General features: G+C 38.0%; 1 protein-coding gene across 1 annotated transcript; it reads left to right on the top strand.

Annotated features, from left to right (window-relative positions):
* Window positions 1–265: 265 nt before the first annotated feature.
* Window positions 266–20,609, top strand: AFP (alpha fetoprotein). Its single transcript, XM_032842037.1, has 15 exons — window positions 266–437; window positions 1,266–1,317; window positions 2,341–2,473; window positions 4,733–4,944; window positions 6,061–6,193; window positions 6,986–7,083; window positions 9,620–9,749; window positions 11,673–11,887; window positions 13,492–13,624; window positions 14,141–14,238; window positions 14,787–14,925; window positions 17,335–17,558; window positions 18,671–18,803; window positions 20,058–20,112; window positions 20,457–20,609. Exons 1-14 carry the CDS (start codon window positions 353–355, stop codon window positions 20,100–20,102), a joined length of 1,830 nt encoding a protein of 609 aa, XP_032697928.1. The 5' UTR covers window positions 266–352; the 3' UTR covers window positions 20,103–20,112; window positions 20,457–20,609.
* The last annotated feature ends 7,055 nt before the right edge of the window (window positions 20,610–27,664 follow it).

Raw genomic sequence — 27,664 nt, 5'->3', positions numbered from 1 at the left:
TTTGAAAGAAATTAATAATTGTGCAATTTAGGAAAAATATTTCTTTAAATATGCTGTAGATTGAGAAGAGTACTTGTTATATTTGCAAAATAGGATGAATTTGCAAGTTTTTCCTCTCTTTTTTCCCTCCCCAAAGAAGTCTGTGTCCTTGAACATAAAATGCAAATAATCCCTGGGCTGTTAATTATCGACAAGTTGTCCCATTTGCAACCTAAGGAAATAAAGTAACAGATATCCCCATACACTAACAAAAGATTACTAATTAACAGGCATTGCTTGAGAAGGGTATAAAAGAATTACAGCATGGTTTTCAATATACTCCCCCCATCATTGCCAAAACAAAATAGCAACCATGAAGTGGGTGGTATCAATTCCTTTAATTTTCCTACTAAATTTTTCTGAATCCAGAACAGTGCATAGAAATGCATATGGAATAGGTAAGATATTTTGTGTTTTCTTTTTTGTCTTTTCCCTATATCAAAGTTCTTAAATTTGCATTTATTCATTTGTCATGATTTATTTATATTAATTGTTCCACATGGAGGAAAAATATTTAATGATGAACATCTTTAAATGAATGATAAACTTGTGACTTTACAAGAGGTTTACAAAATCACAGTGGTGTTTAACATTACCTCTGAATGGCTTCTATAGTCCACATGGAATTAATATTTTGTATATTATTTATTTAATTGGTATACACATTAACTTTGAAATATATGTATCTATATTATATCTCTAACTTTATATATGAGGCTATAATTCTGGTTCCTTCACATATAAAACCTCCTCAGACCAGTAAAGTAAGTAATATCTTTACTCTTCACTTCAGAAAAATGAACCATTATTAGACTAAAGAAGAAATGTTGTGACTGCGATATAAATAGGCAAGTGAGCTATGGTGTAACCATGTTCAAAAGGAGGACTGAAATGTATTGTTAATCCTTTGATTTCCAAGCCAATTAGAACACCACAGTATAGGGGGAAACCAAACAACTGGATTTTAGTGGTAACTCTATCATCAATTATTCTTGTTAACTTAGCCATTCCTTAGTCTCCTAGTTTTCTCAAGTTAAAAATGAGGGTGTTTGGACAGATGCTCCTTGATGTAATCTCAGTCGCATTGTTCTGAAATTGTATAGTTTTAACTGAAATACAAAATTGTATAGTTCTAACTTAAACACACACATTTCTGCGATATAACGATCATTTTCCTGGTTGCGGTTGAAAACGCCATTTCTCATGGAGTTTGTCTTGCCTTTCAGCTTCCATCTTGGATTCTTCCCAATGTTCGGCAGAGGTGAATTTAGTCGACCTGTAAGTTTTGCTCATATAAATGCACTTCAAATATGAACCGATGATAATTTTAGTGAGGTAATTAAATGAAGCTGTAGAGCCCTATGAGTTCTAAAAAGTATAAAAACAAATTGAAGACATTTCTTATACTGAATATTAAATTTATTTTGAAGAGGTTGAGCTATTGGCCCACACCTTAGATAGTAACCTTGATTCCTTGAAATTCCCTGGGAAAAACCAAATCAGATCCTAGCAACTCAAGATGAGTATCATACCAGTGGTAACCACCATATATATATAAATGCATACAAATGAGATGATATTAAAATAGTCTCTATTCTGAATACTATGTAAATCTTAGTAGCAGATAATAGGAGGTAAAATATTCTACTTTCTATTATTTGTAGAGAGTGTGTTTTTCTTTTGATTGCTATCTATTCCACACTCCTGAAGTTTCTAATAAGGAATTTGAAGTAGTATGTTACTGCTACTACTTGCGCCCAGAAACCTGTTAAAGCCATTCTTTGAATCAATTTATGAACACCACCTTGGATCAGATCTTGATCAGACTGGGAGTAGTTATAGGCAGAGATCTAATAACAAATTCTTTGCTTAAACTTAAAAGGAACTATAGAATATAGTTGCCCTGAGTTATAGGTACATTGCAGTGGGTGACCACAAAAGCAGGAACCACTATTATGGGAATTCCACATTGATTTTTTTAAAATTGCATTACGTTAATTATCGTACAGTACATCACTCGTTTTTGATGTAGTGTTCCCATGATTCATTGTTTGCATCTAACACTCAGTGCTCCTGCAATTCCACTTTGATTTTTTAATAGATATGTGTATATTTTGGGGTCAAGGAAGCCAGAAGATGGACTTTTCTTTCTGGATGACTAGAACCTAATTTCACATAAATTTTTACCAAAAGTTACCCCCTACACAGGTCACTTAACAGAAAACCGAAACAAAAACTACTCTTGAGAAAAAGCAGCTTGACATTTCCGTTTCTTAAGTATTCTTATGTATTTTGTTTCAGAGCTACCATATTTTTTGCTCAGTTTGTTCAAGAAGCCACTTACAAAGATGTAAGCAAAATGGTGAAAGATACACTGACTGTAATTGAGAAATCCACTGGCAGTGAGCAGCCTGTAGGTTGTTTAGAAGGCCAGGTGAGTGAATACTAATAATACTAATACTAATACTAATACCAATACTACTGCTAATACTACTACTAATAAAATCCCACTGTGATATTTGACCAAAGTTTAGCAGGCAGAGGAGCAGACACAGGGGTGGCATGAGAAACACATTTAAATATTTGAGGAGCTGTTACATGAAGGAGGAGTCAAATTAACTGTGAATTGCTAAAGGGGACAGAAAAGAGTGGGTACCTGTTGTAAAGAGACAATAGAAGTACAGGGACTAAGAGCTAAGGTTCTGAAATTTCAGTATCTCGGTGACCATGAACATGTTACTTGACTTCTCTGAGATTTAGTTGCCTTATCTACAAAATAAAGAATAATAATAGCTTCCATTTCAGGGTTGTCATAAAAATAGGTGTAATAATAGTAACAGAAGTTAGTTTTTATTACTCATACAACGTGACAGGCATTATTCTAGAGAGTGTGACATGCCTGTTGAGAATAAAAATAGTTTATGACCGAGAGCATAGCCCGGATGAATCAGTGGAAGGCCAGTGAGCCGAGAGACCCTTGCTGGGGTCACTGGTCGAGTATCCACTTCACCTACAAATAGGAATTCATTAAATCTTTACAATAATCCCAGCAGGTAAATGCTATTCTTCTAGTTGAGGAAGCTGAGGTACAGAGAGGTCAGGCAACGTTTTTAAGGGAGACCAGAGCCAGGATTTAAACTAGGTCATCGAGCTCCAAACAGCCACGCTTCATGGGTTCGTTACGCTCTGTGAGCAGCATGGCACATACTGAAGGTTGCCAGAATTAGCAAACGAGAATAACAAAATATGGAACTCACTTAACTTTGAATTTAAGTTAAACAATGAATAGATTTTTTTTTTAGTATATCTTAATGTAGAAGATCAATAAATCATAGTTATGATTGTTTATTTTATCTCAGTGGAAAAAACTAGGAACTTTATAATGATTAGAGTTAGCCACTTATGGAACAAAAGGCCAAAGAATTTTCTATCATGGTGGGGTTGATGAACGGCCAAAAGTCAATATATCTGGAATAGTGCAGAGGAGATGCCCTTTAAAAGATACAAAATACTTTCCAACTCTGAAATTGATAACTTAATAAAACTCCTTGTTTTGCATCTCTATTTTTTGTCTTGTCTTGCTAATCTAAAAATATATATGAATTAAGCAAAATACATTCCATATTGCAACTTTACATCCAATGAGAGGTTCACGGTGATGTTACCGCTTGGTGATTTATCATTGCAAACCTAAAGGCATAATTTTTATGTGGATTGGGAATTGAAAATCTTACTTAAAATTTCTAAGGTTCCTTCAGTTTCAGCAGTTAATAAAAGCCAAATAAAAATTTCCTGAGAAGAATGAAACATGTATTTCTCAGAGGCATTCTTTTTTTTTTTTTTTTTTAAAAAGATTGTATTTATTTATTTGAGAGAGAGAGAAAAGAGGGTCAGAGGGAGAAGCAGACTCCCCAGCAAGCAGGGAGCCCAATGTGGGACTTGATCCCAGGACTCCAAAATCAAGACCTTAGTCAAAGGCAGTTGCCTAACAGACTAAGCCACCCAGGCTTCCTATCAGAGGCGTTCTTTAGACTCTTGATGTCATCATCTGATTTTGGTAAAATTAAAGCAACAAAAAAAGTGGTTTATGTATCTTTTAAAAAGCTTATAGACATCATGGCACCAAACTGCTTGTAATATAAAAGGGAAAAACTATTTCAAATTTTTTTTTTGGAAAATAAAATATTGTATGGCCTTTTTCCTTTTAAGAGAAAGTAATTTTGTCTAACGGTCATATGTATTTCTCAAGGCTGGAAACTAAAATTCCATTTCCCAAAAGGCATGAAAGGAAGTTCTCATAGGTTGAAATTAAACATATTGGGATTTGTAGAGGCAATTGTTTTTTTAGTCTGTAGTTCTGATCTGGGATATTAGAGATATGTGTTTTACAGAATTTCAAGGTAAACTCAGTTGCCTTCATTAAAAGCAAAACTTTCTTGGGGTGCCTGGGTGGCTCAGTCAGTTAAGCATCTGCCTTTGGCTCAGATCATGATCCCAGAGTCCTGGGCTCAAACTCCACGTTAAACCCCATGTCAAACCCCATGTCCAGCCCCACATCCAGCCCCATATCCCAGGAAGTGTGCTTCTCCCCCTCCTTCGGCTCCTACCCCCCACTCATGAGCTCTTTCTGTCACTCTCTTTTTAAAATAGATACATTTAAGAAACAAACAAAAAATTCAAATCTTTCTTCTAGCTGTCTGTCTTTCTGGAAGAAATTTGCCATGAGAAGGAAATTTCTGAAAAATATGGACTTTCAGATTGCTGCAGCCAAAGTGAAGAGGAAAGACATAACTGTTTACTAGCACACAAAAAGGCTGCTCCAGCATCCATCCCACCCTTCCAAGTTCCAGAACCTGTCACCAGTTGTAAAGCATATGAAGAAAGCAGGGATATGTTCATGAACAGGTAAGGATCCCACTTAAAGGTAGATTAAAACTTCTGTAGGAGAGCTGTATCAAGCAGAATCTATATTTCTGCAATTTACGGATGTACTCTAAACCATGGAGAAGTGGTAATAATGTTGCATTTGCTGAGGCCCTGGGAAATTAGGTGAGCCATTTTCAGTGCAACTTTGTTTCCACAGCACCCCTGGTAGATGTGGTAGAGACCACACACCAGACCCACCAGTTGTTCCCTTAGTATCTTGAGATGAACATTTTTTTTTAACCCATTTAATCTCTCCATTTTAGCTCACCCAAGAATATTTTAGTACCACACAAAGTGACTCCTTCTGGAGTCAAATATTTGGTGTTTCATGTTTACCAAATTGCCTGGAAATAAAAAAAAAAAAATTAGAGCTCCAGGAAGGTTTAAGGTACAGAAGCATGGCTAGCAATTACCAAGCAGTTAAGATGTTATAGGACCATGGGTTCTTGGCATGTCTGATCAGATTAATGCTCACACCGACCTTTGAAGTCTCCTGTCCTCTTTCCTGTCATTCTTTTTCCTCCCATTTTGCAGATGAGAATACTGAAGTTTAAAAAGTTAAGATAATTCGAACTGAGGGCCGAGGGCACAGTGCTAGTACATTCCCAAGCAGGGACTTGATCTCAGGTTCTCTGTTGGGGAATCCTATATCGAACTCTCCATCACATCTGTCTTGTACATCTGAGCCAGAGAACTAGAGAGCCTGCCCTTAGACCATCTCTGCTGTGGAGACTGTCACCGTGGATGATTCCATTCTGTACTGATGAGGAAAAAAAGACTCTACTTTTCTATTTTACTTAGTGGTGGTCTGGATTTCCTGACCCCCAAACGTGTCTGAGTGTGCTTATTGAAGTAGACACCTTGATAAGAATCATAGTCAGCATTTCTGCCTATTTGATTCTCATGATAAAATATAGTATTGGTGGTCAGAGTGTTTCTCCCCCTGGGGATCTGTAGTAAGTAAAATTTTTGTCAGCACATGGAAAAAAATTTTGACTGTTTTTTGACTCTTTAAAGAGTAAAAAAACAGAGTCCAGTTCTAGTAGTTTTTTTTATATACGTTTGCAAATCTTACGGCATCTTTTTATTTCATAGGTACATCTACGAGATAGCAAGAAGGCACCCCTTTCTGTATGCACCCACGATTCTTTCTTTGGCTGACCACTATGGCAAAATAATTCCAGCTTGCTGCAAAGCTGAAAATGCAGTCGAGTGCTTCCAAACAAAGGTATTCTATTTGTACAGATATCCGAACCAATACTTTAATCTGGCTATGACTCATTAAAACCAAACAAAGTTAAAAGTGGAATATGCTTTGCATGCACAATACCATGTTCAGAATCAAGCATATTTCAGCAGTCTGATATTCTTTGGGCTAAAACAGCTGGACTTGCTGTTTTGTATTCATTCTTTTGACCAATAATTATTACAAGACAAAAGACATGGGTTTGGGGGGCTGGAGATAAAAGAAGACAGGGATATGTATGGCTGGTAACATAAATGAAAGAGAGAGGAATAGGAGGTAAAAGATTGGGTAGAATCAGCAGGAAGAGAAAAGGAGACACAAAAGGACAGAGGAAAAAAGAAAACTATGACAAATACTTTATCACTCATTATTTTGATCCTCAGTACAAATCTAAGGTATAAATATCATTATCTAACCAAAGGAAACTTAGGTTTAGAGAAGTGAATAGCTTTCTTAAGTTTGAGAGTTAGAAGAACACCCACAATTATCAGGTTTCAATTCATTTAAAAGTACAGTTGTTTACTCATTATCCCAAGTAAGAAAGTTATAATGTTCTTGTTTTAAGGTCTTCTAAATTCATCTGTCTGGCTTCGATGTATATAAACCAGTCTACAAGAAAGAATGAAGAAAGGTCCATAAAAATGTATCACATTTAAATTTTAGTAAAAATTTTTTATGGTTTGATGGTTTACCTACATGGGTTGTTTTTCTAATTATCAGCACCTGTAAAGGAAAATACATCCTTTCCTAACATCTTGTTTCTTCTATATCTAGACAGCATTGATTACAAAAGAATTAAGAGACAGCAGTTTGTTAAATCAACATATATGTGCAGTAATGAAAAATTTTGGACCCCGAACCTTCCGAGCCATGTAAGTTTAAGCAGTATCTAGGGAAGAAGGTGAGATCTGCAAAACTACCATTTTGCTGTTTGAGCTCATTTTTCTCATTGTCACCGTGATAGAGAATGAAGGTTCCTTTGATAAGAGCTCATGGCTTAGGATCATGAAACTCCAGGATTGGAAGGATGCTAACCCACGGACTTGGTGCTTAACACTTTTTTTTTTTTAAGATTTTATTTATTTATTTGACAGAGAGAGAGATCACAAGTAGGCAGAGAGGCAGGCAGAGAGAGGAGGAAGCAGCTCCCTGCTGAGCAGAGAGCCCAATGCGGGCTCGATCTCAAGACCCTGGGATCATGACTTGAGCTGAGCCACCCAGGCACCTGAAAAATTACCCTTTCTCAGAAAAAAAAGGAGATCTTATGATAACCCAGCCCAAGCATCCCTTCCCTATGTCTTCACATGACACTCATCTACTCTAGCCCCCACTACCATGCTGTCCCACCTACCTTCCAAACCCCACCCACCTCTCCGGGCACAGCAGGTGTCCTTCTCCATAAATCTCCTAATCCTGCTTTACTGCTTAACACTTTTTAAAGCCTACTTAATTGACCTCTATCTCATATTCAATCTCTGTTGTTAGGATAAAGAGGAATACAAAAAAATCCCAAACAGTTAATCATCTAGTGCAGCTGCTTCATTTTTACATATGAATAAACTGGGACCCAGGGAGATTAGAGCCCTTTACTCAAGACCACACTGCCTGTCAGTAGAACCCAGTTTTCTAGATCCTGATCAGGATTTATTTTCCTTACACCTATTTGTCTGCTAGGTCAGTGATCTTGGATTGTTTGTATGCTGACAGTTGAGACTTTGACATCAGATGTTTCAGAATCAGAATCACCAATGGTCTAGGCTGCGCTACACGGCATGGCTGCCGCTCTCTGTATGCAGCTCCCACGCAGTGAAAAAGGAACTCTGTGTGCTCCAGGTGGAAAAGACATACCAGATTTTACAGACTTAGTATGAGAAAGAGAATGTATAATAACTTCTTAATAGGTTTTTATGTTAATTGCATATTGAAATTTTTTTTAAAGAATTTTTTGATTCCTATGTAGTTGACACACAATGTTACATTAGTTCAGGTATACAGCATAGTGATTCAATTTCTCCATAAATTATGGTCTGCTCACAACAGGTGTTGCTACCATCTGTTGCCACACAACGCTATCACAATATCATTGACTGTACTCCTTCTGCTGTACCTTGTATTCCCACGACTTTTTCATCCCATAAGTGGAAGCCCATGTCTCCTACTCCCCGCACTCATGTTGTCCTGCTCATGCCCCGTTTCTCTGGCAGCCGTCAGTTTGTTTGTAGGTCTGATTCTGTTATTCATTTGTTTTATTTTTTAGCTTCCACAGAGGAATGAAATCGTAGGTTGAATTGGTATTATTTCTGACATAGTGAGGTCAAAAATATTATTAAGATGGATTTAACTGTTTCCTTTTTTACCTTTTAATGTGGCCACTAGAAAATTTGATACTACGTAACTGGCTTCAAGTGCTTCAACTTTTATGATGAGACATTTCTAGTTGGGGAAAATATCTGAGATGTCAACAGAAGAGTATTAAGTCCATGCATTCAAAGTTTATTTATTTCTTTGCTTGGTAAATTACGCATTTAAGCATACTGTACACAGTGGAGATCTAGGTTAAAGTTTATAGTCATGGAGTTAGTTCCAAGATTGAAATTTTTTTCTTGGAATAGGTCAGATGTTGCTTTAAATACCTTCCAATGCTATTAGATTGATTCATGAATTGATTCATAAATTGCTTTCAGTTTATCTTACTAATAAAACATAAATTAAAATATTATTATAATGACTTTTATCAATCACTATCCATAAGTGATTACCTTTAAATGTTATTCATTCATAAAGAAAATCTACCCTTATCAGAAGCAGCAACACTACAGTTGCTTCCTTCGTCTAGAGATCTCTTAAAATTTAAGGAAACATGTAGAAGTTACAAGACTTTTTACTTCTAACGTCCCTTTTGGGCCACACTACGTGGCTTGGCATGTTGACATGTCTGGATGTTTAGTCTGCTGTACTTTCTTGTCTCACTTCATTGATTTGCCCATATACACCCTTTCCTGTATTCCCACAAAATTTTTTTCTCCTAAGTAAAAAATGATTGTTATTCTCATGGAATTTTCTATTTCTTAATTGTCTGTCCTTTTAATTTTTTCCTGCCAACTCACGATGGTAACTCCAAACACCCAGCGTTGTGGATGAACAGTGGAAAGATAGATTTCCTCTAGATTCACAGAAAAGGTGTTAAAGACAAATAAATCATGTCCAAACTACTTGTGCGGACAGGTCAATTTAGAAAGCAATTGCCATGAAAGATTGGGCTGGAGCTGACAGGACTTAGAACACTTTACCTCTTCTCTTGAGATAGCAAGAGCACTTCAGTTCTTGGGAGCAGGAACTACACTAATGCTCTATCATTTAATGTCGGTCGATAACCAGCAGTGACTTCCATTTCCTTCCCTCCTTTAGAACGGTTACAAAACTGAGTCAAAAGTTTTCCAAAGCTAATTTTACTGAAATTCAGAAACTGGTTCTGGATGTGGCCCACATACATGAGGAATGTTGCAGAGGAAACGTGCTGGAGTGTCTGCAGGATGGGGTAAAGAGTCTTGCCTCCTGAGATAATTGCACTTCCTTTTCTTTCTTTGACTGTCATTCTAAATGGGAGAAAGCTGTCCGAGCTGGTCACAGGGTAGGGTAACTAGGTGGCTGAGGAAAGTTATAGACTTCTTGGTAGTGAAACCGAAACCATCTTCTACCTTCACTTAAGCGATGTTTTCCTCCCGTGAGCTGCTCAGTGCTCCTTCATTCCTCCTTCTGAGGTAGACTGTAAACTCCACATAGGATCTTGGGGTAGGGGAGGGGCAGACTCTTTCCTCATAACAAATTTGTTTTTCCATCCATTTGTTATTTCACTTGAAAAATATATACTGAATACTTTCTGTGTGCTAGACACAGTGAAGAACACTTGTTAGGAAGTGTTCCCGCGCTCAGGGAATTTCTTGTCTGGTAGAGATGAGACACATAGGGACTGTCTTCTGTTTACTGTTATCTCCACAGGCTGACAGCATGGAAGCACATGGAAGGGGCTCTCTTATATCGATCAGATAGATAGATCTATTCTGTGAATACAGCAAAGTAGCACAAGAAACAAAAAGAACACAAGAAACTGTTCTACAAGGTACAAAGCTAAACATGCCAAAGAGAAGTATGGATAGAGGGCTCTAGGAGAATTAAAAACCAAAGCCCCAACCCCTCCAACACAGAACCCTTGAGCATGCCATAGTTGGTCACCAATTAAGCAGTGTGTCATTCATCTATTTTGGGCCAACCTTAGACTTCTTACCTACTGTGCCAGAGGCCTGTCTATCCCCAGATTACTCCCCCTCCAGTCCCTGGTGGGACACCTTCTTCTCCAAGAAAGTTTAAAATCATTGCTCTTAGATATTCAAATGGCTTGAAATTCTGGGCTTGGACATGGTTTCCAAAAGGTCAAATGTGAGGATAAAATACTTATTTCAGCTGGTCCTTCCACAGTTTGGCTGAAAGAGTCCTGGAAGGCATCCAGAAGCTGAGGCTGTGAGAGGCCCCAAGGGGACAGTGTCCGAGCCTGGGCAGAGATCCTGGTATGAGGAACGGGGGAAGAGTCCCAAAGACAGATTTCCAATTTCATTTATTTTTCTTTTTAGAAGTTTCTACCTGCATAGTAGGCACCATAAAAAGAACTCTTTTGTTTTTCTTTGAAGTGAGTTTTCTTGGTTTTAGTTGACAGTTTTACTATTACCTCTATAGGCACTTAAAAATTATTTTTCCATTTTTGGAGCTCATAACCACCCTTTTCCTTTAAGATGGAAAAATTAATTTCAGTACAGCATGTAAATTGATTTTGATGACTGAATAATGCTTTCTAATTGTCCTTATTGAGAATACATAGCATTTTTAGTCCCCTGACAGTTACGTGACCGCTCTGCTTCATTCTGGCCCCCTTGATGAGCTGCCATTTCATTATAGCCTGCCCTCTGGAGGTCACAGCGGGTCACTGCAGATCATTCTGTTGCAGTGGAGCAGAAAGTTTGCTCTCCGTATTGGGACATTGACCGCAAACTTTGTCCAGTAGCAAATTTCAATAGGAGTAGAAGATATACACCAATGTGCATGTCATTCAGTTTGAAGAGGATACTTCTCTCTTGTTTTAAAAATCTTCCTAATACAATAAAATAGGTTTTAGCTGACCACTATGAAAAGAAGAATTGGAAAAAAAAAAAGGGTTAGATGAAAAGGAGTGAGGAAAGGCAAACTAGGGTGAAAAAGCACTAAAATGGGAGACAAGGTAGAATGCCTTTTTTTTCTATTCCTTCCTTTTTTCTTTCCTTTCCCTCCCACCTCTCCTTTCTATTCTCCCTCCAGCCTTTGTATCCTCCCTCCCACCCTCCCTCCTTTCCTTCCTTTCTTAAAACTGGCCCTGAGGTCCTGCATTAAAGAATAAACCTTTAAAACTTATACTTTATTTTTCCTATTACAGGAAAAAATTATGTCCTACATATGTTCTCAACAAGATATTCTGTCAAGCAAAATAGCAGAATGCTGCAAATTGCCCATACTTGAACTTGGTCAATGCATAATTCATGCAGAAAATGATGACAAACCTGAAGGCTTATCTCCAAATCTAAATAGGTTTTTAGGAGAGAGAGATTTCAACCAATTTTCTTCAAGGGAAAAAGATCTTTTCATGGCAAGGTAACACACTCTGTAAATGTATGTTCACATAAGTAAAGATTAGGATGTAGCTGACAGCTTTGTGTGGCTGAAATGGGGAATGATGGCTATGGTTTTTGAGCTTAGTATGTGAGGTTGATGCTAGAATGTTCTGAGCCAAAATATATTTAATCAGGTAAGTAGGGAACAAGGAAATGGGATCTATACTATACTGACGAAACTTTCACTGTTGCTGTTATTAGCTGAAGTTATACTCTGGCATCAGAAGCATTGTCGTGCCATCTTCGTATGGATTACTCGTATGAAGACCACCACTGAGCTTCCAAATATGATATAAATATTTTGTGATAAGAAGGGCTCATGGTGAATGTGCTTTTTCATTGGGCATATTTTAAGAACTTTCCCTCAAAGCGTAACTCCAGTGATAGGAAGAAGGGCTTTCATTAGAACAATTTATTTGCTATTTATTTAATGTATGTTTTATTTTTGTAAGAAAATCAAACCATATGTTGAGACACTTGCAGCATAGTAGTTAATTGTATCACTGTAACTGATAGGACATATTCCCATTCTATTTGCCTTTAAGGGAAGCAAAGCGTCAAGTTAATACATTGTCCTTTAGTGTACAGTGTGCGTCTATGGACACCATGAGAGGAGGGATTTGTGCAGCTCTAAATATATTATGCCTAATGATCACCAAAGGCCTTTATAAATTTAAGAGTCTGCTTCTAATGTAATAATGAAAAAAGGCCCATTTTTTTTTAATATTCCCTAAGGATATCACTATAGTTGCTTTCAGACTGGACATTCACACAGTTTGCACTGCTCAGTAAAATTTCGCACATAAGAGCAAAGTCCAGATTGAAGAAAGCTGCATTGACAATTTATTGGTGGCAGAATTAATATGACTTACTTCTATAACTTGGAAATACAATTAGTAAATCCAAGAATTATCTTTAAATTGACCCACCTGCACATCCAATGCTAATTGTTTAACAGAAATTGTTCTTCACTTAGAAAGGTTCTTTGCAGTAGAAATTTTCTCAGCTGAGAATGATCTTCCCCCAGATCCTTATGTGGTTTCCCTCACCTAGGTTCTGTTCCAAAACAGAGGCCCAAGGTGACATTTCTTAAACAATGCTGTCAAGCAGGAGTCACTTTTCCCCTTCTATCGTATCTTCCTTCATTTCTCTTCACTGATTTATCACCACCTGAATTTGATGACCTATTTCTTGTTTAAGAAATTTCTTGTTTAAGAAAAGACTACTTTTGTCTCCCTATAAGGTATGCTTTTGAGAGGTCAGACATTTTATCTTATACATTATTGAATCCTTACTGCCTGGAGAAACGCTTACATAGAGTAGGTGCTGGAAAAAACATTTGTTGAATGAATGACTGTGAAGTTCATAATTGCACAGGTGAAGAGTGCAGAAGAAAACAAAATACCATTTTAGAACAATTGGAGGGATTGTTGTTTGTATTAATGGTTTTACCATGCATATAGTACAAGTCATAATTTGATTTCCAGGTTTATGTATTTGAATTTTCACTTTTGCATTCCATATAACATGGGGATAAATTGTCTCATAGTTCCAGTAACAGGATATTTTTCACACATATTTCAGGTTTACTTATGAATATTCGAGAAGACATACGAAACTTGCTGTCCCAGTTATTCTAAGAGTCGCTAAAGGATACCAGGAATTATTGGAGAAGTGCTCCCAGTCTGAAAACCCTCTTGATTGCCAGGATAAAGGGGTAAATTGCTGTAGCTTTAAGGAGAGTCTGAAAAACTTCATGGAGGTTACCCATCAAAAATGCTTTTTGTTTGAAAGCATCTAGGTATTAACTAGTAGCTAGCTAATCTATTTAGTAGTCATCTAGATATTAAGTAGTTATTAAATAGTAGTAAACAACTAGTGGTCTACTTTAGAAGTAAAAATGGTAATCAAAATTTCCTTGACACACAGAATAAAACTAATATTCATTGTTGAACAGTTCCAGAAAAGCAGGAATTTGTACAGAAAGAGCTGTAGTCCTTTATCCAAAGATTGAATTCTGTGTGATTCACAAAGTTTTAATCTGCCCAAAGTCTATATGCTTTAATTCTCACAATTCATACTTCATTATCTTTAGTATTTAAAAAAATGTCTAAAATTACTTTTTTCTAAGATTGGTGTCATAATAAAATAATATGTTATTGATTAATTTTTACATACGAAGTTTTGTGTCCAGGAAGAGAAAAAAAGTATGTAATAATGCTGGTATTTTCAGGAAGAAGAATTAGAGAAATACATCCAAGAAAGCCAAGCATTGGCAAAACGAAGCTGTGGCCTCTTCCAGAAACTAGGAGAATACTACTTACAAAATGCGTAAGTTTTTTTAAACAGTATTTTTCATGATTTAAAATGATAATCTAGTGAGGGAAATACCAACCTAAATTAGTCACCCAACACTACTCTAATTTCAGGCCCCTTTTCAGATTGAAAATCAATCTACTCTGATCATCCAGTTTCCCTTATGAGGTGGGCATCCCCATTTCCCTCTTTTAGGGAGGAAGAAGAATGACTTGTGAATGATCTTTGGTACTGGATTTGGCTTCCCCCAGTTGTGCAGATTTTTGGAGTCTGTCATCGTTGAAACAAGGAATAGATCAAAATTAAAATCACTGAAGCTTTGATGTTGGCAGTAGAAGTCAGCCTACCATCCCGAGTCTGTTTTCACATTGTGATATGTTGATAGAAGAGAAGTGCCGTGGTGGTTGTTAGAGTGAATGCATCTTGAAAGGTTGTCTTAGTACCATGTGCCTAAAACAAATGAGCTGATTTCAGGGCTTCTGATATCCAAAAAGGTGTTGGAGGAGTGAGGAGCCCCAAAACTCACGAATGACTCAGGATTTGGTGAAAAATGCTTCTTCCAGGTTTCTCGTTGCGTACACAAAGAAGGCCCCTCAGCTGACCCCACCTGAGCTGATGGCCTTTACCAGGAAAATGGCAACGGCAGCAGCTACTTGTTGCCAACTCAGTGAGGACAAACAGTTGGCTTGTGGTGAAGGAGCGGTGAGTGTTTTCTTTAGTCCCGCTGTGTTTCTGCCCCATTTGGCTTGAAGCAGTCTCGTGATTCCCACTTAGAGGAAATGGTAAAAACTGCTGTGGAGATGGCTTTACCAGACTAGTTCAACTCGTTCAGCTGAGAGGCTGTGCACTCAGCTCTGAACAGCGGGCATGTGGCCAGCCTTCCTGTCCTTCTAGAATGGCTGGTGGGCGTGCAGCCAGTGTATCCAACACTGTTCAAGCAAGCTTTATGGACAAGAAAGATAGAATAACCAACACGTCACTCAGTTTGTGATTTCTTCTTTTGGTTCACTAAATATTGTTAAGAAAAAGAAGACGACTAAGAAGAAGAAAAGGAAAACCGAGGAGTGAGTCTATTAGATTTCAAACTCCCCTACACCTTGAGGCCCTGCATCTCACTGTCACCTTTCCTAAACCAACCTGGAGACCGTCACTTCACCCTAATAACAACATAGGAATTTTTCAGGATTACACTAAAGACCCATACTGTACTTTTTTAAAAAAAAAAGTATTATCTCATTTAATGATTATAATACTCCCTTTTGGTATGCCCCATTACCATCTTCACTTTATAGATAAAGACAATGAGGCTCAAAGAAGTTATGTTAGGACAAGCTCTCCCAGGTAGGAAATGGTGGGTCTGATATTTGGATGCATATGCACGTCTTTCCATAGCTCAAGCTCCAGCACCCAAGGCCATACCTTCTTCAGAGTTTCCTTGCCGGTCTCATACACCTCTGCTGCTGTGCTATTGTCCCCTTACATCTAGTTCACACATATACCTCAGTTACGCCGCTTTGCACCCATGAGCACTGAGTTCAGTCTAATGGACACCGTGAAAAAAAAATGTGAATTGGGTTAAAAAAATGAAAGCTTCACTTCTGAGAGCTGAAAATTAGTCACTTTATTTTCAGCCATACTTATATGTTTGCCTTTTGTAATATAATCTTATTACATTAGGGTATTTTTCCCCCTTTAACAAGGTAAAGAGTATAGAACAGGGTAAGTCCTTCTGAATAGTAGCATGACTTTCTAATGTCACTGGTGTCATACATAAGATTATAGGCTGAATTCTCTTTCATTATTTTTTCCCTTAAAATCACAATTGTGAATACAATTGTACATTTATTGTTGCCCTTTTCCTCTTTCTGATGCTGAGGAATTACTTGCTAGCTAGTCATCATGTCTCGGAATTTTCCACCAAAAGTTAGGAGTAAAAAGATCCCTGTGATTCAGCATCTTCTTTATCATTTATTGAATTCCACACGTTGAGAGGCTGCAGGGACACAGGATGTTGTAACAGATCAGAAGTGTCGGTTCTGGAAGCCTCCTGCCCACACCCGCATCCCACTTCCACCACTTGTTAGTAGTGTCACTCTGGAAAGCGAGTTTTATCTCTAGGCTTGAGCTTTTTCAGCTGACATTTAGGAATAAGAATTGTACCACCCACATAGGATGACTGTCTTAAATGAGGTAATCCTTGTAACTCATTCAGCACTGGCCCGATACACAGTGTGCACACAAAACATCTTGCGTTATTACGAGTTATTGCTAGGTGTTTAAGAAATATCTCTGAAGTGTGGAAGGTAGGAGGAGTCAACATTAGGAAAGCCCTAAAAGACACACACACACAAACACACCTTAGCCTTCTTTCTTTTCTTTTTCTTCTTCTTTTTTTTTTTTTAAGATTTATTTATTTGAGAGAGACAGTGAGTGTGCTTGCGAAGGCAGGAAAGGGGCAGATGGAGAGGGAGAGACAGAATCTTCAAAAGAGACTCCCAACTGATCAGAGAGTCCCAGGCAGGATGATCCCATGACCCTGAGATCATGACCCGAGCCAAAATCAAGAGTCAGACACTTAAATGACTAAGCCATCCAGCACCCCAGACTTACGTTTTTTCAGTTAAGATTATATATTAGCCATATGCATGCATGTGTGCATGTGTGTATGTGGGCAGGCTAGGCTTGCTCAGTTCTTTCCTTCAGAAAGCGAGTCTCTGGATCCCAAAAATAAGATGGAAAGCTCAGCTAAATATACATGAAAAATTTAAGCCATGTATTGATTTCTTAGGTCAGGGCAGATAATTGTTTCCCCTTTGGAAGTAGGTACGTAATTGGAAATGCATTTCAAACAGCTGACAACCATCTGAAAGGACTATCTCCAACATTACCTTTGGAATACCTGCCTCTAAATGGTGAGGTTTATACCAAACAGACAGGTAAAAACGAATCCGCAATGTGGCAACACATGACCCTCCATAGATAACAAATTTTTCTGTAATATTAATTATATATTACTGGGCATTAAAAACTCAATGCTTCTCTGGAAACCTGAGTCACTTAGTGGCTAATGTTGAATCGCCTTGCTGTCTTCTTTCTCATTCTCCCAACCAGGCCGATCTTATTATTGGACAATTGTGCATCAGGCATGAGGAGACTCCTGTAAACCCTGGTGTCAGCCAGTGCTGCACTTCTTCATACGCCAACAGGAGGCCGTGTTTCAGCAGCTTAGTGGTGGACGAAACATACACCCCTTCACCCTTCTCTGCTGATAAGTTCATCTTCCATAAGGATCTGTGCCAAGCTCAGGGTGTAGCACTACAAACAATGAAGCAACAGTAAGAAATCATCATTTGCTAGCATGGAGAAGACCAATGACACAAAATAGTAGTTGAGATTTCTATCTTACACACCCGACAATCTTGGGCTTATTAGGAGAACATTACTGCCTCAAAACACTGAAGGTGGCTTTTAAAATAGTTCTGTTTCAGTGTCTTCACAGCCTCCTTGGAACATAGATCTGGAAAAATTCACAGGGGCAGACAATTTTTTGTTTGTAAAAATAGTCTCCATTGTAACTCCTGTTGTGCTATGTGTTGGGACTGAGGGAAAGCAGGCAATCTATTTTGGAGATTAGGATATGTCTTGGCAGTAAGTTTGGGTACTTCCATTCCAAAACACTGGAAAAACACCATTGGCTCTTTTTTTCACTCTGTTTACTTTTTGAAGAGAATAAGCATAATATTTGATTCAACCATGAAGTATGGGTGTTGTGAGATGGAATGCACATTTCAGTTCATTGTGGGAGGCATTCTGTAATGGTGATGGTAATCCAAGTCGATGCAACTTATGGTCCCCAAATTCCCATGCATTTTAACACTCACTTGCTCTCCCTTCATTTCGGAGATCTCGTTCTTCCCTTTTCCACTGTCACAACCTATGTCATGTTCCAAGGTACAGTAAGAACGCTGCCTCCTCTGACAACTCTTCCCTATTCCCTGGTCAACATTAATTCCCACGTGAAGGTGTTGCTAATCGAGTAGTGTAGGTGTTTGGTGGAGCCAATGCTCAGTTAAGGGTGTGATAATTATGGACGGCAGGAGTTTGGAGATCTGGGCTTTTGAGTATGGACAGAATGTACTTTAGAGTGGAGAACTGGAAAGGAGACAAGTAAGAAAAAGACCATGTCTTACTACACTTAAGTATGGTACAACTATAAAATCATGTTCCACCTATAATCTGCACAAATCCAGAGCAGTGGAGCACCTGCTTATTTCTAGCCTCAGTCTTTCTGATGAAGGCATTGGACATAGTATAACTTGTAAGTCTGGTAGGGTTGATGGAATGAGGGTTTGTGGTGGAGGGTCACAAGGGCTCTAAAAATTTTCCACTGGGAAGGTTTTAGAAAAGTACCTTTGCATAACAGATTTCTCTTTTGTTTAAATTATAGATTTCTCATTAACCTTGTGAAGCAAAAGCCACAAATAACAGAAGAACAACTTGAGGCTGTCATTGCAGATTTCTCTGGTCTACTGGAAAAGTGCTGCCCAGGCCAAGAGCAGGACGCCTGCTTTGAGGACGAGGTGTGTGCAGTTCATTTTCACACTTGAAATCCTTGGGAGTTGTTTTCTGTAATGCATAATGAAAAGAATAGTTCACTAATCTAGACCTTGAAAATAATGATGGAGAGATTTTAATTTATTGAGAAATAGATTGAAGGATTTTATGCTATGTAAGAAATAATCCCAATTTTCTCACTAAATATTAGGAAGAAGCGTAATTTTCAAATATGTTAAGAGAATTAGTAAGTTTGATTTGTTTCCTGGTAGAGGAAACTATAAAGTGAACATATAATTAACGGATGATAATTTAGACAGTCTCTGGCCTAAAACTGATCAAGTCAGCTAAATGGATTAAAAGGATTTAATAGCAAAATAATTGTGCAAACAAGATATTGGGGATATTTTATAAAAAACATTTTGAACTCATTTAGGAGCATGCCTTGGTATTCCAACAGACTAGTGATTAGGAATTATCTTAAGCTTATCATTTAGCAATTTTAACTGGATTTGTAATTGGCTACATTTAGTTTATATTACTAAATATATTTGAATATAGCATCATTATAATTTTATTTATATTTTAAAAAAGATTTTATTTATTTATTAGAGAAAGAGCCCACAAGCAGGGGGGAGCTGCAGAGGGAGAGGGAGAAGCAGGCTCTCTGCTGAGCAAGGACACCCTTCCCCCCCACCAATCAGGGCTTGATCCCAGGACCCTGATGTCATGACCTGAGCTGAAGGCAGACTCTTAAACCACTAAGCCACCTAGGGGCCCAGCATCTTTATAATTTTAAAAGCTATCCTGTGATTCTGCGTTTTTGCTAAGTGTATATTTACCAGTGTGACTGTGTTTTTAGTAGAAGAGGATGGAACACAGGTAACTAAATCAGATAAGACAAAACTGGCAAAAGAGGTTTGATGTAAACCATTTCAGATAAATGTCCCTTGACAAGAGAAGACATTCGTGTAGGTATAGAGACCGTTAACCCGTGGTGACTGTACTTTGTCTGAAAACCTTCCAATTTCTATGACTGACTGGTGGAGGAAGGTGAGGGCTGTGGTGACTACTGGTCACAATTTGGAGAGTGGCATTGTTAGAACAAACTCTCTCTGCTGTAGCATGAGTGGATTTTTTTTCTCTGACTTCCATTGTCCCAGCTTGTTGGCATCAGAGATGTACTTGAATTCACCCCTGGATAATGGAGAGTTACCTGTATACCTGACACAGTCCTTCATTTCTTTGTCTGATGACTTTTATTCGTTTTTAATTTTCAGGGTCCAAAACTGATTTCAAAGACTCGTGCTGCTTTGGGAGTTTAAATTACTTCAGGTAACAAAAAGTTCAAACAAGGATAAATAGAGTGAGCATTCTCCCAAAATATTGGTCCATAGTGAAATATGTCCTAAGACCTACCGTTAAATTCTTTTCTTAAAAATAAATGCGATTCAACAAAAAGTTTATATTAAAACACCAGAGCAAAGTTGCATCCATAATGGTAAATCAGTGACTCAACAACCTCAAAGTTCTCTTGGGTTGTTTCTAAGTTTTCAGAGAATGCCATCAGAAGACCTTCCCTTCTATTTAGTATTTCTCTGATGTAAAATAATAGAACCAGTTACCTTCTGCACCCATTTATTGAGTTAGAATTTAATATATTTTTGTTCATATTACAGGGGGAAGAAAAGGAGACAAAATAAGTCCTTATGGTTTGGTGTGAATCTTTTCCTTTAATTTTAACTGAGATAGTCCTTTTTGTGAATTAACGATATGATCAAAACTTTAATGTGAGATTTCTCTATCATATAAATAAAGTATCTCCAAATGTTTGCTTTTTCCTAGTGTGCTTATTTATAGAAATTTGTAGATGGCTTTTAAAAATAGTTATGTATACCATTATCTGAAGCAGATTCTGATAAATAAGCATTGGGTCTTGGTTGTTGTGGGAGATTAAAGCCACTCAAGGGTAGACTTACAACCCTCAAGGTTAGATTTCCTGGTGCACTAAAAAAAAAAAAATGTTCAAGTTAAGCATTGTGATGCCAGGGCACTTTGTTCATTAAATGACCACTTATGTATTTAAACAGATACACTGGAGATGAAAAAAGAAAGTACTATGATTTTATGGGTTCCATCAGGAATGATACTACTTAAAATTTAACCTCTACTTTTTTTTCAATCTCTTTCAGTTGTCTATTCACAGACTAAAATACAAGTGTTTATTGTAGTTGTCTTGATTAAATATTATTAATATATTTAGCAGTTGATTTTTCTTAGTTCACAAGTATATACTAAGCACTCATGGGGTACCAGGTCCTGTTCTAGGTGCAATCACTGTCCTCCAGGTGCTCCAGCAGAGAAGGAAGCAACTAATAGCAATGCAAGAAGATTATGGTCACCATAGAGATGGCAACAAATTGTGGGACAAATCAATGGGTAGATGAGGCCAATTCTGCCTGAGGAAAGGTTCACACTGAGACAGGCAGACTTTTAAGAAGCATCTTGGAAGATGAGTGAGCATTCATCAGTTAATGTAAAGAGGAAGTCCAATATTTTAGAGAGGAAAACATAGCCTATGACGAAACACAATGAATGGTTTTAGGACAGTACTGGGTGGGTAAGAAGGGTATAGATACAGAAGATGAAGCAAGATACATGAACTGTAGGGCTGAGAAGATTCTCATGAGTTTTAGTCCAACTGAAGTGATGTCTAAGAAGAGAAGAGTCACCATGTTAGCTTATAGCAAGATAACTCATGAGATACAGAGGATGAGGAGTACTGGCGGGGGGTGGGGGCGGTGCGGTGGGAAGCAGAGGGTCAAGATCAGTAAGTGGTGCAAGAAGATTAGCCCATCAGCAGGGAGGCTGTTTATCATAGCAGCTCGGAATAGAAATCTAAAAATTACATTCATGCTTTGACCTCTTCTCCAAGAAAAAACAATCACTCCAGAACAATAAAATGAGCTTTCAGTTCTAACTCAATTGCTTTGTACTTTACACTCTTCTTTCAATTCTGTTGTAACATCTGTGGACCTTGTCTGATTTTAGTGTAGTTCTAAAAGGTATTAACTCAGAGTTCACAATAAGATAGAATTCAAAGAAAAGTAGAATTCAAAGAAAAGCTTTAAACAGGAATTTTTTTTTTTTATTATTAAGAGGAAAGTTCAATGAAGATAAAATTCTTAGGAAAATTTAGGAGCCAAATGACATTCCACTGACATATATAAAGAAAAAAATGATTGGAAACACAAGGACAAAGTATCACAAATACAATAGCAAACAGAAATTTTAGAGCATTTCTATTTCATTGGAAAAACAAGGTGGGCAAACCATAAAGTAGAAACATGCATAGTCAAGGTTACAAAGAATTCCATGCTGCAAAATGCAGCAGGTCAGTTCTCAGCCCTTAGCTCACCTGGTTTCTTCCAGCACAATTTGACTCATTTAATCACTCCTTTATCCTTGAAACATTTACCTACTTGGCATCTGCATTTTCTTCTGGTCTTATTGGCTGCGTCTCCTTGGTTTTCACTACATTTTCTGCAACCCTTCAACCTCTAAATGTTGGAGTGCCCCAGAGCAACTCTCCTGATTAAATTCCCTCTCTGGGCAATCTCATCTGGACTTAGTGCATTAATACCATCTAGATGTTGACAACACATATTTATATCCCCACCCTGGATTTCTTCCTTTCTTTTTTTAAAAAAGATTTTATTTATTTGTTTGACAGAGAGAAATCATAACTAGACAGAGAGGCAGGCAGAGAGTGGCGGGGCGGGGGGTGGGAAGCAGGCTCCCTGCTGAGCAGAGAGCCCAATACAGGGCTTGATCCCAGGACCCTGGGATCATGACCTGAGCCAAAGGCAGAAGCTTAACCCACTGAGCCACCCAGGCACCCAATTTCTTCCTTTCTTTCCAGGCTCATGTGTCACTTTCTCTCTGGCATCTTCATGATGATAATGAAGAGACAATTCAAACATAACACATTCTAGACTGAACTCTATCTGGTCCCAAATTTGTGTCTCCTTCTATCTTGTCCATTCTTCTTTTTGCTCAAGCTAGAAACCTTAGAGTCATCTATGATTTCTTTTTCCATATCACCCCTACAGCAAAACCTGTAGCAAAGCCTGTTGGTTCTACCTTCAGAGTATATCCAGAATTAGACTCCTCCAGAGCCTTAGTATAAGCCACAATAATACCACACACGGATTCTTGCAATATCTTCCTAATTGCTCTTCTCTCAAGTACCCTTGACCCACTCCCAGCTCTGGTCTCAACATAGTAATTGAAATGATCCTTTACACCTAAGTATATTATACCACTTTTCCGCTTAAAACCTCTAGTGTTCTCCCATTTCACTCAGAGTAAAATGCAAAGTCTGTGCACTGACCCTACATGGTGATACCTTTCTGACCTCTTCTCGTTCCCCTTTTCCATTGGGTCTTTTTTGCTCAGGCACTATGACCTGTTTCTTCACTGTTCTTCAAGTTACCAATTCACTTCCTGGTCAGAACTTTGCCCTTGTGATTATTCTTGCTTAGAAAACTGCCCTCGGATATGTGGGGCTCATTCCATCACCAACTTGGGCTTCAACTCGTTATCATCTGCTGGATGATGTCTGCCTTGACTGACCTATGTTAAGCTGTACCCCTTTACCTAACTTCCACATCACTTATCACCAACTGACATGCACCAGATTTTACTTGTTTATTTTCTGTCTGTCCCCACTAGTGTAATCCCTTGAGGAGAGGGACTTTAGTCTGTTTTGTTCACTTCTGTTATCCTCAGCACACAGAACAGGGCTGGAAACATAGTAAACATTGTATAAATATTTGTTGGGTATGTGCATGAATCTCACATGCCTTGGGCTGTACTTTTTTTTTTTTTTAATAACATGGTGAACTAGAGGGGCTGCTAGCTCCATCTTCTAAAGTTCACACTGGGAAGGAGAAACATAGGTCTGAGAAATTAATATAAAAACATGAGAAACCACTGAGGAAGTTAGAGACTTTTAAGATCTGGTGTGTGTAGTAGTCGAGGGCAGCTGGCTTTAAAGAGGGTGTGTAGGTGATGGCGGGGTGGGGGGATAGATTTTCCTTCTTTATTCTTCATGTTTTTATTTACATTCCAGTTAGTTAACATACAGTGTAATATTAATTTCAGGGGTAGAATTTAGTGATTGAACATGTCCATACAACACCCAGTGCTCATCACAAGTGTCCTCCTTCATCCCCAACATCTATTTCACTCATTCCCCATCCACCTCCCCTCTGGTGACCATCAGTTTGTTCTCTAGAGTTAAGACTCAGTTTCTCTCTCCCTACCATCCCCCGCACTGTCCATGTTCATTTGTTTTGTTTCTTAAATTCCACATATGTGGGAAATCATATGGTATTTGTCTTTCTCTGACTGAATTTATATATATATATATATATATATGTAACAGCTTCTTTTTCCATTTGTCAGTCAGTGACTTTTGGGGTCTTTCCATGGTTTGGCTATTGTTGATAATGCTGCTATAAACATTGGGGTGCATGTACCCCTTTGAATCATTATTTTGTATCCTTTAGGTAAATGCCCAGTAGTAAAATTGCTGGGTTGTAGGGTAGTTCTATTTTTAACTTTTTGAGGAAACTCCATTTTGTTTTCCCGAATGGCTTCACCAGTTTGCATTCCCACCAACACTGTAAGAGGGTTTGGGGAAGGGGTAGATTTTAACTTGTGCTCTTGTCTGTATGCTAAATTGCAAAGAAGACTGTCATTTGCCCCATTGCCATAAATCAGAAGTAGTAGCCCAGATTGCCTGGTGTCCACAGCATAATATCAAGATAGGACCAAAATGTTCGGATGACAAACTATTGAAAAGAGGTGGATATAGACCAGCCTGAATTAGCTCTTCCAGCTTCTTTCCTCCACCCCTCAATCCCCCAGCACTGGTGGATTTCCATAAAATGAATTTGTCTTCTCCCTGTGATGCTGCTTTCAAAGAGTTGAGAGATTCCAGAGAATTGCGTGATAGTATGGAATTAAATTGGTAATGAATAATAGTAAGATCTCTGGAAATCCCAAAATGTACATGAACTAAATAATATATTTCTAAAGAACTCACGAATCAAAGGGAAAATAAAAAGGGCATTTAAAAATACTTTGAACTGGGTGCCTGGGTGGCCAGTGGGTGAAAGCCTCTGCCTTTGGCTCAGGTCATGATCTCAGGGTCCTGGAACTGAGCCCAGCATTGGGATATCTGCTCATCGGGGAGCCTGCTCCCCCGCAACCCCTGCCTGCCTCTCTGCCTACTTGGGATCTCTCTCTCTCTGTCAAATAGATAAAAATAATAAATAAATAAATGAATAAAAAATAAAAATACTTTGAATGAAAATAAGCAACATAGCAGAATTTGTGGGATGCCAGTAGAACAGTGCTTAAAGGAAATTTATAACACATTAACTACAAAAAAAGGAAGATTCAAACAGTGAACCCAGCTTCCACCTTCAGAAACTAAAAAAAGGGAACCAAATTAAAACAAAGTAAGAGTAAGTTGAAGGAAGGAAATGATAAAGATCCAAACAGAAATCAACAAAATAGAAAACACATAATATACATAAAAATAAATGAAATCTCATGCTGGTTCTTTGAGAAGATTAATAATATTGATAGACTTCTCACCAGATTTATCAGGGGGAAAAAAAGACCACAGACAAATTACCAATACCAGGAATGAGAGAGGAGACATCACCTTAGAAATTAAAATGATAAGGGGTACTTTGAAAAATATTTTGCCAATAACTTTGACAACTTAGAGGAAATGGGAAAATGCCATGAACTACCAAACTAACAAAGCTTAGTCAAGAAAAACCAGAGAATCTAATTACTGCCATGGCTATTAAAGCAATGAAAATATAATTAAAATAAGGTCATTCCCACAAGGAAAACTTCAGGCTTCACTGGTGAATTCTACTAAACATTTCAGGAAGAAATAATACTAATTCTACACAAATGCTTCCAGAAAATTAAGAGAATATTTTCCAATTCAGTCTATGGGGCCAGTGTTACCCTGATAACCCTCTTTCTGTCACATGAGGAGACCAGCGGAAGTCAGCAGTCTGCAGCCTGTGAGAGCTCTCACCAGAACTGCACCACACCGGTGCCACAGCCTCCAGATGCATGAGAAATATAATTCTGTTGTGTATAAGCAAGCCAGTTTATGGCATTTCATTATAGTTGTCTGAACTGACTTAGACATGCCTTCTACCCTAGTCTCACTTTTTCCCTTCCTCATACAGATAACAGCTTTTCTTAATTCTTAGTTTAATCATTCTGTTCTTTATTTTTAATATCTAAGCAAGTATGTATTTAAATATGTTCTTATGACACCATTCTATCTTTGTGACATGAGACATAACACATTCCTTATATTGTTCTTTTTTTTTTAAGATTCTATTTATTTATTTGACAGAGAGAGAGAGAGAGAGAGATCACAAGTAGACAGAGACAGGCAGAGAGAGAGAGAGGGAAGCAGGCTCCCAGCTGCACAGAGAGGCTGATGCGGGGCTCGATCCCAGGATCTTGAGACCATGACCTGAGCTGAAAGCAGAGGATTAACCCACGGAGCCACCCAGGAGCCCCTCCTTATATTGTTCTATACCTTGCTTTTTTCACTTAAAAACATAATCTTGGCAATCACCCCATATGATGCATAAGGCTTTTTTCTTCAGTGCTTTTAAACAGTTTCATAGAATTTCTTTGTATGGATATGTTATAGTCTTTTAACTGAACTTCTATTGATGGGGATTTGAATTATTTCCAGTGTTTTGCTATTACATAGAGTACCACGATGACTAACCTAGTGCTTCGGTCATTTAGAAATATTAGCAGTGTATTTTTAGGATAAGTACCTACTAGAAAATTTGTTAGGGGACAAATGCATGTATTTCTAGATACCGCCAAATTCTTCTCTGTAGATCTTTGCCACCATTTTGCATTCCCATGGGCAATGGATGACAGGAACTATATCCCCAGTTTTAGCCTCACAGAATGTTACTTAACTTTTAGATTCTTGCCAATCGTATAAATGAGAAAAACTGCTATGGTGTTGTTTAGATGTGACTTCTCTCTCTCTCTTTTTTTTTTAATATTGATTGATTGATTGATTGATTTGTCAGACAGAGATCACAAGCAGGCAGAGAGAGAGGAAGGGAAGCAGGCTCCCGGCTAAGCAGAGAGCCTGATGTGGGGCTCGATCCCAGGACCCTGAGATCATGACCTGAGCGGAAGGCAGAGGCTTTAACCCACTGAGCTTCCCAGGCGCCCCAGATGTGATTTCTCTTATTAGGAGAATCTTTTTTTATGTTTAAAACCTTTTAGTTTTTTTCTTCTTGTGTATTATTTGCTCAGATCATTTTACTACTTTTCTATCAGATTGTTGGTCTTTTTTTTTTTTTTGCCTCCTCAAGTTTCCAGAGCTCCTGGTATGATATAGATCGCAGCCATCATTTGTTGGTTTTCCCTCTGACTTGACTTTGTCTACAGCATTTTTCCATGTAAAATCTTGAAATTTCTTTTTATGTAGTTGAACTCATTACTGTTTCTGGATTTCGCATCATAGAAAAAATGTTCCCACTTCACTTGTGTTTCTTCCAGTACTTTTATGTTTGCTTGCTCTTCCTTTTTACATTTGGACGTCTGATCTATTTGGAATTATCCTAGTGTATAGATAGCTATTTGAAATGGTTGTATCTTTCTCTCTTGATTGCCCATAACATACTCTGTCTTCTCTCTCTCTCTCTCTAGTCTCCTCTCTCTCTCTCCCTTTCTTTTGGTGTTATAGGCCCATTCACATTACCACTGTCTACACATAACATAAACAATTTTAGTTTCTACTCTT

Source organism: Lontra canadensis, unplaced genomic scaffold, assembly GCF_010015895.1.
Source record: "Lontra canadensis isolate GAN:19392208 unplaced genomic scaffold, GSC_riverotter_1.0 scaffold1, whole genome shotgun sequence".
Taxonomy (NCBI): domain Eukaryota; kingdom Metazoa; phylum Chordata; class Mammalia; order Carnivora; family Mustelidae; genus Lontra; species Lontra canadensis.
The sequence above is the reverse complement of the archived record's forward strand: the minus strand, read 5'-3'. Positions and strand labels throughout refer to the sequence as shown.